The sequence below is a fragment of the Pelobates fuscus genome, chromosome 8 (genome assembly GCF_036172605.1).
Source record: "Pelobates fuscus isolate aPelFus1 chromosome 8, aPelFus1.pri, whole genome shotgun sequence".
NCBI classification, from domain to species: Eukaryota; Metazoa; Chordata; class Amphibia; order Anura; family Pelobatidae; genus Pelobates; species Pelobates fuscus.
In genome coordinates this window covers 56,228,883-56,239,001 of record NC_086324.1, presented here as the reverse complement: position 1 = coordinate 56,239,001, position 10,119 = coordinate 56,228,883, and the positions used below count along the sequence as shown (strand labels likewise).

At 39.9% G+C, this 10,119-nt stretch overlaps 1 protein-coding gene across 2 annotated transcripts in view; it reads right to left on the bottom strand.

Moving 5' to 3' along the window:
• Nucleotides 1-1,366: 1,366 nt before the first annotated feature.
• HYCC2 (hyccin PI4KA lipid kinase complex subunit 2) overlaps nucleotides 1,367-10,119 on the bottom strand; it is a 103,431-nt gene continuing 94,678 nt past the window's right edge. For both annotated transcript variants that reach the window (XM_063429865.1, XM_063429866.1), the window contains one exon: nucleotides 1,367-4,853. In XM_063429865.1, the coding sequence (XP_063285935.1) occupies nucleotides 4,258-4,853 (596 nt within the window). In that variant the 3' untranslated portion in view covers nucleotides 1,367-4,257. The remainder of the gene's footprint in view (nucleotides 4,854-10,119) is intronic.

Sequence of the window (10,119 nt, the reverse complement as noted above, 5' to 3'; positions counted from 1 at the left end):
CATTTCTTACTATAAAACGGTTTTGGTAGATTTCATATGAGAAAATACCCAGCAAGGGACACTGCTCTGAATTAAAGATGATGACCTACTAACCACTGCCAGTGGGTCACACGACATAAGGTTGACAGGCTCCTTCTGCTCAATTCCCTGTTTGTTCTCTCTCACTGTCCAGGCACAAGATCAAATTAAATATTCACTGGTTTAAGTTCTGCCATGTCGAACATTTCCAGAATCAGGTAGTCTTCCATTGTTTGGCAAAAATGTACGCAAGGTTGCTCATCTCCTGTATTCTATCAACGGTCTGCAGGATATTGCATAAAAAATTTGATGAAGTGAAAATGGACAGGTGGTCTACTCTGTCCACTAAATCAACTAGAGGTTAGTTTTTTTTTTTTAATTTCACTGTATATTTTTTGGCATTTGCCAGATGCTTACACTCACACAGACAATTTAATAGAATAGATTATATGCTGAAAGTCCTATTAATTACAATGTTCATCACTCCTTTAAAGTCAAACAGACTTCCAATACAACATTTCACAAAAGTGAAAAACATGACAATAGGAGACATGCGCCTCTAGCAAGGGATCATGCACCATAAACACAGAGCGTAAATCAACACTAACAAGGGGTGGAGATGGAGAGCGATATGGTACCTAGTCTAATTATAGAAAGGCACCGAGCCATACTTTGGGAGTTGTTTATAAATAACACGTGGGACAAAGAGTTCAAAAGGTGCAAGAAACAAGAGACATTATATTGGTTTCCATGGGGATTGCTTTACTTTTAGAAACGGTCCAGAGTTGCACTTTGCAATGAAACTTATTTCCAGACATATTATAACATATGTCTCTAACAGGGATGCTCAATTGGCATTTAAATGTTTTATTCCTGAGCCACTGATTTGCAAAATGTTACCTTGGGACTCACCAACCCAAAAACTACTCACATAACTAATGATACTAATGATGTATCTACCAGAAGCCCCGTCACACTGTTCAACCTGTGCTAATGAAATATCTACCAGACCATAGGTAAAGGGATGGCTAACCTCAATATTTTTATATTACTGTAAACTACATTTCCCATGATTTAAAGGCTGGCAGCGTATCCTACAAATAAGATAATGTATTTAAACTTTAAAGAGACATTCCAACCACATAACCCCACAGACAGCCTTTGTCAATTTTGCAGCAATGAAAGTTAATGATGATTGGCCATGGCAAATCGCTGCTTACCTCATACAAATATTTAGGACCAATAATGAGGAAGTCACATTTTTATCTTCAAAAAGCAAAGAAAAGATTGACACCTTTTGCTTAACATGTGGGGGGGGGGGGGGAGGGGGGAGGGGGAGGGGGTTGGGACTTCTCCTATAGACATAGGGGCAACAGAGCTTGGAGAGTTAATTTAAAACATTAACATCCCATACTTTTAATAATTATTAATAACTGATAACCACTATTTTGTCAGTTTTGAGGCAATGTCATGACATACCTGTATTTAAAACGAACCATGGAATATAAATCCACCAGCCGACTATCAGAGACAAGCAGTGATGTTTCCAAGTATAAGTTACAGTTCCTTTAAATTAACCATTATTTACTGAATGTTTAACAGATGACATCCAGTGATTGGCAACTACTGTGAGCATGCATCTTTCTAGATTAAAATCATCATAAAAATAAACACCTTCACAATAGTGTCCTAGCGTAACAGACTGCAATATGCACCTCTGACAATTAAAGCAACCAGGGCTATACATGCAATAATTCTGTCAATATTTTGTTTTTAATTAAAGAGCTATAAATGTATTACCTTTCTATTCAGTACTGTGTAGCATAGCAGCTGTCCATTGACTTTATTTATGTATTTCTATATGAGGCATCAGGTACATCAAGACTGATGCTATAACATTGCTTATTGAGGTGAGCTAAATAAATGGATTCTCAAGAGTGGTTGAAGCATTATAGCAACAGTGGATATACCTGTTCAAACAAATGAGCTAGACATCATTATTGGTGATAAGCCAGTCTTAAAACCATATCTGCCTGAGCACAAATGGGTTTTCTGAAATGTATCAGGTATTAAAGTCTTGTGATCAAGACCAGACGTGAACAAGGTGAAGCAAACTTTGGCACCGTAGCTTTTGTGCATCACGTCTCTCGGCATGTTCTGCTAACCACTGCAGGCCAAATATAATCCATCTACAACAATGGCAGTGCCACAGCTTGCCTACACCTGGTTGTGTATCCCTGAGCAGTGAGGTAGAACTATCTGGGGCTCCATATGGGACTTGCTTAAATAGGAAATAAAGCTACTTTAAATGTTCATTTAAAAATATTAACCCAAACCACTTACATAATAATGGTGGAACATATGGCATGAACAGAAAAAAAAAAAAGTAACATGGAAACTACTCCACTCCGTAAGCTCAGCTGAATCAACAGTAACCTTGGGATGGAGCCAATGCCTGCCCAAGTTGTCTACAATAAAATAAATTGTTCTCTTTATGTGCAGTATACTAGATTTACATGACCATCTTTGTAAAACCAACTTGCTATACAGAGCTTTCAAAACCAAAACTTCAGCTTTTTTTGTTGTTGTTTAAATACATTTTGGAACCTTTTAGAATTCACTGGTTTTTCATTTATCATTATGTTCTGAAAGTTGGGCACTGAACATTCTGATTTGAAAGCAACACTTATCTCTTGTGCAGATATGGATCTGTTCTATCGGAGGTTATAATAAGGAAAGAAATTCCTGTACAGCAACTACACAGCATTAGGAATATTTAAGGGTATTCAGCAGAAGGTGACGTTATCCAGCTATCACAGATGATATACATGTCTATACTACAAAATTCACAGGGCAGCTTATCTTGATAATAGGTCAGGCTCATACAAAACTTGATTGCCAATACAAACAATATAAGTTGGTATATTGGCTCTGCCCTTTGGACAGATACCCTGTAAACATCTAGGAGACAATGCCACAAGCAGAATAGGTCGACATAAGCCCATACGAATATATAAAGGAACAAAAAAATTTAAACCAAACATAATGAGGTTAATTTCAACTGTGGTCACTGAATAGCCTTATACATTCACACCTGGATAAGTGGCATTCAGATTATCTTCTGAATTGCGGGACAAAGAAGCAATGAACTTCAGGCCCACGACAATCTTGTTTAAAATAAAAAAACAACAGGTCATTTTGGGAACGTTAATCACAACATATAAAATGAATAGTAATCACAAAGGCAGTGTGGTCTAGAGGGTCACCAAGAAAACAGCTTCGATTTACACAACAGCAATTCTTACAGGCTGCTGAACACTCCCTATAGTGTTCTCTGGCCTGCACAAATGGATATACAAACCTATGCATGGGTCACTGGGGAGAAGGACAGAAGGGGAGCAGCTGAGAAGGCTGTACGACTGATTTCCAGCAAGTAAATGCAGCCTACAAGTCCCTCTCTTTACCCAACAAGTTATTTGACATCCAACAGCAAGCATAGGCAAGGAGAAATTGTGATTATCATACAGAAGTCAGTTTGGATTATCTTGGATGTGCGGATTGTCTTCTGAAATCTTGAATCCATGGGCCACACTAACCCAAAATCCATAGGGCATGAAGGGAAGACACGTAGCATGGGTTATAGAAATGTCTTCTTAAGATATTTGCAATCTATATTTTCCGGTTATTTTTAACTTCTAAAATGATGACTTCCAGTGAAAGATGTTGTTGCTGATGGACCCCTGGTTGGAAAGGAACATACATAAATTGTCCAAAAGGTGCAGCAGACTGATAAATGTAACCATAGTCACTTAAAAATGCATTGCACAAAGTGATCGGTCAATTGACCTTTTAAATATCTCCTTTGAACTTCTGGTACAGAAAAGATGCTTTGCATTATTTGTTGGAACCCCCAACTCATTACATTATCTTCATTTTAACTGAAATACTTTCCGCTAGAATTTATGATTGGACCAACTGAACGTTCATTCATTGCACTTGACCCAAATTAATAAGGAATTAAAAAAAAAAAATAAAAAAAATTAAAGAAATAATGAATAAACGCTTTTTACGATAGTTCTATTCACGGGCATGGAGAGTAGGGAAGGGGATTTGTATTGCTCTTGCACACAGAATTTTTCAAGAGTAAAAAGGGGCAAGTCATAAGTATTTTAGGCTGCTGTATGAGGATTATTTGTTTCTGTGCAAATATGCACTGTTTACGGTCAATGAGAAACAAAATTAAACCTGGGAAATTAACTGCATATTGAAACTTGGTGATCGGGATTGTTTGGTCAAAGGTGCACCAGGCGACAAGAGGTCTTTATTCTCTCCTGAATGGCCTAGCCGGTCCTCTTGAAGGCTTATAGTTGAAAACCGGTTTGTGTTGCAGACAGAGAGGTTTGTAACACTTTCTACCCCACCACTGCCGCCAGCTTGACTGCCATTTACATAGTCAAATGATTTTGTGGATGAAGTGCTGGAGGTTCTGATCAGACTTAAGCTAGTGGCTTTTGCCACCACATGACCAGCTGGGAGGCTCAAGTGCTTCTTCATTGGTGATAACTCTATCCCTTCAAGTGTGGCGTCAGCAGCTGTAGGGACGGGTGGTTTTCTAGGCATTACATCTCGAAGACTTTCACTAGTCTTTGATGGTGTTGGTGGTTCTCTTTCCTTGACAGAACGCACACTACCTCCTTTCCTTGAGCCACTCCTCTGAGTTGCTGAAGTCTGTTTGGCTCCTACAGGCTGGCTGCTAACTGACGCCCCAGATGAAAAACCCTCATCAGCATCATTCAAGTGTATGGAGTCCTCTCCGCCAATTGTGCCATCAGGCCCTTAAAACAAAACAAAAAAATACATACAATAAATCATGTGATATTTTAAGATGCACACAGTCCCACTAGTGAACATTTTAAATTATGCAAAAAATTAAGCACATTAAGCCCACAGTTAAAACTATTTTACACATTTTGTACCTGGTAACTTGTGTTAACACTATACATACTACTGGTAATTCATATCTTTCCATCAGTTTTACAATGGATCGTGCTTTTCATATAAGAAAACATGAGGTTTTGCATGCATCAGCTTGTGACAGTTGTTCATACCTGAAGAAGAAACTTGAATGGCATGGGGTCTATTAAACAATGTTAGCACTTAATTTAGTTAAATTTAAGTCACTAGTAGAAACCTCTCAGGTTGTGACTCTAACCCAAGGCAAACCAATTGTCCAGGTTTAGTCACTATGCTCACAGGAACAGAAGTGGGAAATGCTTAGATCCTAGACTGGTAACATGTTGAGTATTGTGTTGAGAACCAGTGCCCTAGGGGAAATTATTTTACCTCAGTAGTGTCCCATAGATTTAAACAAACTTGCAATTTTTGTAAGTTAATACATTTTACAGGCCTTTGAGCATAACTCACCAAGTGCTTTGTGGCTTATGTCTTTTACAGTATTACAAACAAACAGCAGATTAGTACAATTCATTCATCATTTACTACTATGCGTTTGAATTATAAATAGAAGATAGAAGGCAACAAAGGATCGCTTCCAATGAAATCAGGAAAGGTACAAACCAAGCCCTTGCATGTGGGTGCAAAGTGGCTAGGGTGCATGTTTTCAGCCCAGTCATGCCAAGTGCAAAGGAATTGTAATACAGATGTGGGATAAGCAAGAGGGGAAGAAATAAATAAACTGAATAACAATTCATCTAAAAAAAATGGAAAAATTTTCTATGTAGTTTCATCAAGCAATTATTCAGTATCCTGTAGTCCGGAACAGACAGAGGCAAACCAACTGGGCACATGGGCTACTAGAGGATTGCAGAGATAGCAGCCCTAAAACAGCAGTTTGCCCATGCAGGGTGTAGAACAACATTGGAATTTTCACCACATCATATTCTAACCAAAATAAATTTCAATAGCGTGAATCACATGCAAGTTTTTATTTTAGGCTTTGGGTAAATAAAGATAAAGATTAAGTGTAGATGGGAAACTGTATAATTTACAGACAAGACTGGGATGCACTCATGGATCTAGACATTACTTACCACTTCAGCATTTCATTTCCCACATACCTTGTAAGAGGATTCAGGACCTAGTTACTCAGACTCTGATAGGCAATGGGTAGTACTATTTATACTGATTTTAGAATCTTTTCCCACAACATCATAATTGTGCTTTCAATGGATGATACATAATTACAATTATTACAGCTTGATATTTCTCACTATAAAGCGTAGCGCCAATATTAGTCATATGGTAAAGCAACATATGAAAAGTTAAAAACCAATGGAATTGGAAAATCTGAATGAACGTAGAGTATATAGAAGTATACAGATCTGTCACTCTAGATGTGGTTTCAACAATACTAAACCCAGAGTCCCCAGGTCAAATGCAGAAAGATTTCAGATACGAGCAATTATACCCCATAATTTTTGTTTGTTTGCTTATTTTTAAAACAATTAAAGGAAAAACCTATCTACAGAAAAACTCACCTTAGGTAAATATATTTCAACATACATATAAGACCACAGAACCCAGAATTGTAAAATTAAGCATAAAGCAGATATTCTCCAACTGGGACAAGAGCCACTAATTACCCTACAAAAAAAGAAGTGGCCACTGGAGGTGTCCCTAGGCAGCAATGTAAACACTGCATTTTCTCTGAAAAGACAGAATTTACATTGAAAATCTTGCAGGGACCAACTATACTCAACAGAACAACTACAATAAGCTGTAGTTGTTCTGGTGACTATAGTGTCAATTTAAATTCAAAATCCAGTCAGTCATTTAAAGAAATTAGAAATGTAACAAAATAAAAATGAATGCTGTAGTTTAGGGTCATGCTGTGTTGAGCTACTACTCCATTCATAGTGTAAACAGAACAGCACTACTAGTCTAAATGGTATGATGGTAGTCCATGTTTGTTCTTTCAGCAAGAATAGTTAAAATAGACACATTTTTGAAAATGTAGATATTTAACTTGCCCCTTTTACAGAAACGGATTTGAAATTGAAGGATTACTTTTATGTCAATGCTCCTGTATTCCAAATAAACATGACCGGGCATTTCTATGATGGAAAAACAGTAAACAAAACATAAACTTAAACTATTTGTATGTAAAAAAAGAAATTCCGAATAGCAATCAGTTTTAACAACTTTCCTTCCAGGTGGAACAGTCAATACCAAATTATTGTTTTCATAGCAACCTCGTTAAAATGTGTCCCTTTATTTGCCATTAAAAAGCTCCTCTTACTCTGTAAAGGGTCAATGATCAAGTGAATTAAAAAGCAAACTTGCTGACACTTGATCAGTTTCTTGGTATCAAGTCTCTAAGCGAGTTGTATAAAATTGATAAACAGGCTTAATTTTGAATATTTAATCACTTTAATGGCACTACACACAGCCAAAATTGATATCATACAAGCAGCCAGATATCTGGTTTCACTGTATTCATCAACCATTAGGCAGAAGATGTGTTTGGCAGCCTGAACTATATGACAGTGGATGCCACTGGTGAAACTAATGGATACAACCCAAAGAGAAATAAGTCACAGTGAGATGGCTTGAGGAAGACACGATTACTCAGCAGTTGAATCCAGTACAGCAAAAATACCAACCCTTCTCCAGTGCTTTCGGACCATGCACATGCAATATGGCAGAATAGGCATGCCAATGTAATGCCAGGATATGTTGCATGTAAGACTTGGGAACTCTCATCTCAAAAAGTATTTTGCATGTGGATTTTTGCATTGGCCCCTGAATAGACACAACTGCAATGTCACAAACCATGCATTTATCCATGGGTAAGATGGATAAGATACAGACTGCTTTTATTGATTATCATTTTCACTTTGACTGAGTTAGGAATGTGAATATATGGTCTTCCGATATGAATGTAATTATGAGTAGGACATAAATTGCTCATACTAAACAGAATATTAAGTGTGCATTCAACCTAAATTGCACCTAGAGAAATTATATGGACTCAAAATATCCAGTTAAACATTTTTAGTGTTAGTGTAACAATTTCTAGGTATTGTAACTGCTTCACCTCATTGAAATGGTTATTGTGTCTGGAGTCCCCTGGATCTGTCCTTTCATTCAGGAGTAAACCATTTAAAAAAATGTCTTAATGATAAACAGGTCCCCAGCAGCCCATCTGCTCTGTGCTGCTTGGGACAATGAGGAAGCATGAGCTAGAGCAGCAATGGGGTTATTGCCTGAGAGTGTCAGCTGAACTCTTTCAGCCTATCACAGTGCCCATTGCTGGTATGAATTGGTATGTTAGAAAGAAGTGTGTAATCTTTGTCTTAGCCATACCTCCTGAAAGACAACGTCTTGAAAAAGGTTTTTTTTTGTAATTCTTTATTTTTGTTGTGCAAAGGTTTGACAGACATGCATAAATTGCCATGGGAACAAATACAGGCTTTTCACAAGTTATTATACTGTGGCATATAAAGGAACTGCACATTTTTATATATAGTTAACAGATTAGTACAAGTAGTGTCAGAGATTATCAAGGTTGTAAGCGCGTTTAAAAGTAGTATAGGCTGACATTAACTTTGCAATATAAGGGATAGTTGAATAACATGCTAAACTATGAGGAACTTTCGAGTGTGGGTGCCACTGGGTGCTTATAATCAAAATATGTGGAGATAACATATGTCATGGAGTGATTGCTAGATCTGGTTTCAGTTGGTTACGAGCAGTAGGGAACATGCTAACTTATTGTGCATTACTTAGAACTCAATTAGGTCGTAGAGTGTCCAGGTGTATTATAAATGATAGAGGTGAAAAAACAAAGGCAAACATATGCGGCAGAACAAAATAAATTACTCATTAGTGATGCAATCTGCATAGGATCGGGCGTCTGCAGCCGCAGGCCGGTAAGTCCATGGTGCATCAGATGATTCAGTTCTGCCATGCAAACAGTCGGTCAGCCTATGCCCAGGGACGGGAGGCTCAGGGCAAGTCGGTGTATTGTCCTGTGTGGTTGTAGGCATGTTCGGTGCCCCTGTGAGCCTTTCTCTCCAGTGGATCGTGGGGGACCCCTTCTCCCATTTCTTTCCCCAGTGGGATTCCGTGCTGCATCTTGGTGAGCGTCGCTGTCAGTTGCTCGAGTCGGGAAAAGTGGGGTGGGTGCCGTTTGGAGAGGGGCACCGGTGTTCTGCTGCGCGGTTCCCTGGATTGTGGCTGGAGCGTGTAGGGGCTGAGGTGCAGCGCACCGGGCGCCAGCTCCCACTCCATGCGAGGCTGTTTCGTGTGTGGCTGGGTCAGCGGTCCCGTTCTCAGGAGTGTGGGGGCAAGCCCCGGTGTCTGGGCTGCAGGGTTTCCTCGCCTGTTTGTGGGAATGCTGATGCGTGTGTGGCCCAGTGATTTTTCTGGATGACTGTGGCGGGTGCCTGTAATGGCGGCGTCTGCTTGCTGGGCGAATCCACGTGGCCACTATTTTTACCGCATGGTGGAAGGCTATCCCGCGGTTATTCAGTATAGTCCATAGGCCCGCACAGAGCCTATCGAATTCCCCCAGGGGGTCCGTGGATGGATGGGCTTGTGTGCTCCGCTTATTGGGCCCTTGCTGGGCGGCCATCTTAGGCTGCTTTACCATGGCTTGGTGCATCCGTGTGGGCCGCGTATCAGGTAGCTGAGCCCCGGTATAGTATCGAGGGGCCACTGGTGCTGCGGCAGTGAACCCAGCGGGGACCGGGATATCCCCCACCGGTCCAGAGGGGGGGGTGACAGGGCGCCAAGGAGGTCTATTCAGGGTGTTCAGCACCCGGCTGGAGATCGGCCGCCTCTCCTAGGCCGGAGGCCTGCTGCCCCGGTAGGTAACTCGGTCAGATTTGCGTCTGTGTTGGTTCCTGCGGAAATATTTGAGCTGTTTAATGTCTCCTCTTGGTTGCTAGTGGTCTGAGCCTGGATTAGAGCTTTTTGCAGGTTGTAATTCCCGTTTTTTAGTTAATTCTCGCTTTCCTTTGCAGGAGCTCCAAGCAAACACGTCTGGCCTGCTTGAGAGTCAGGCCCCGCCCCCCTTGAAAAAGGTTTTTTGTATAAAATGCGCAGACTGAGTTGTTTTGCAATCTATTTCTCACAAAC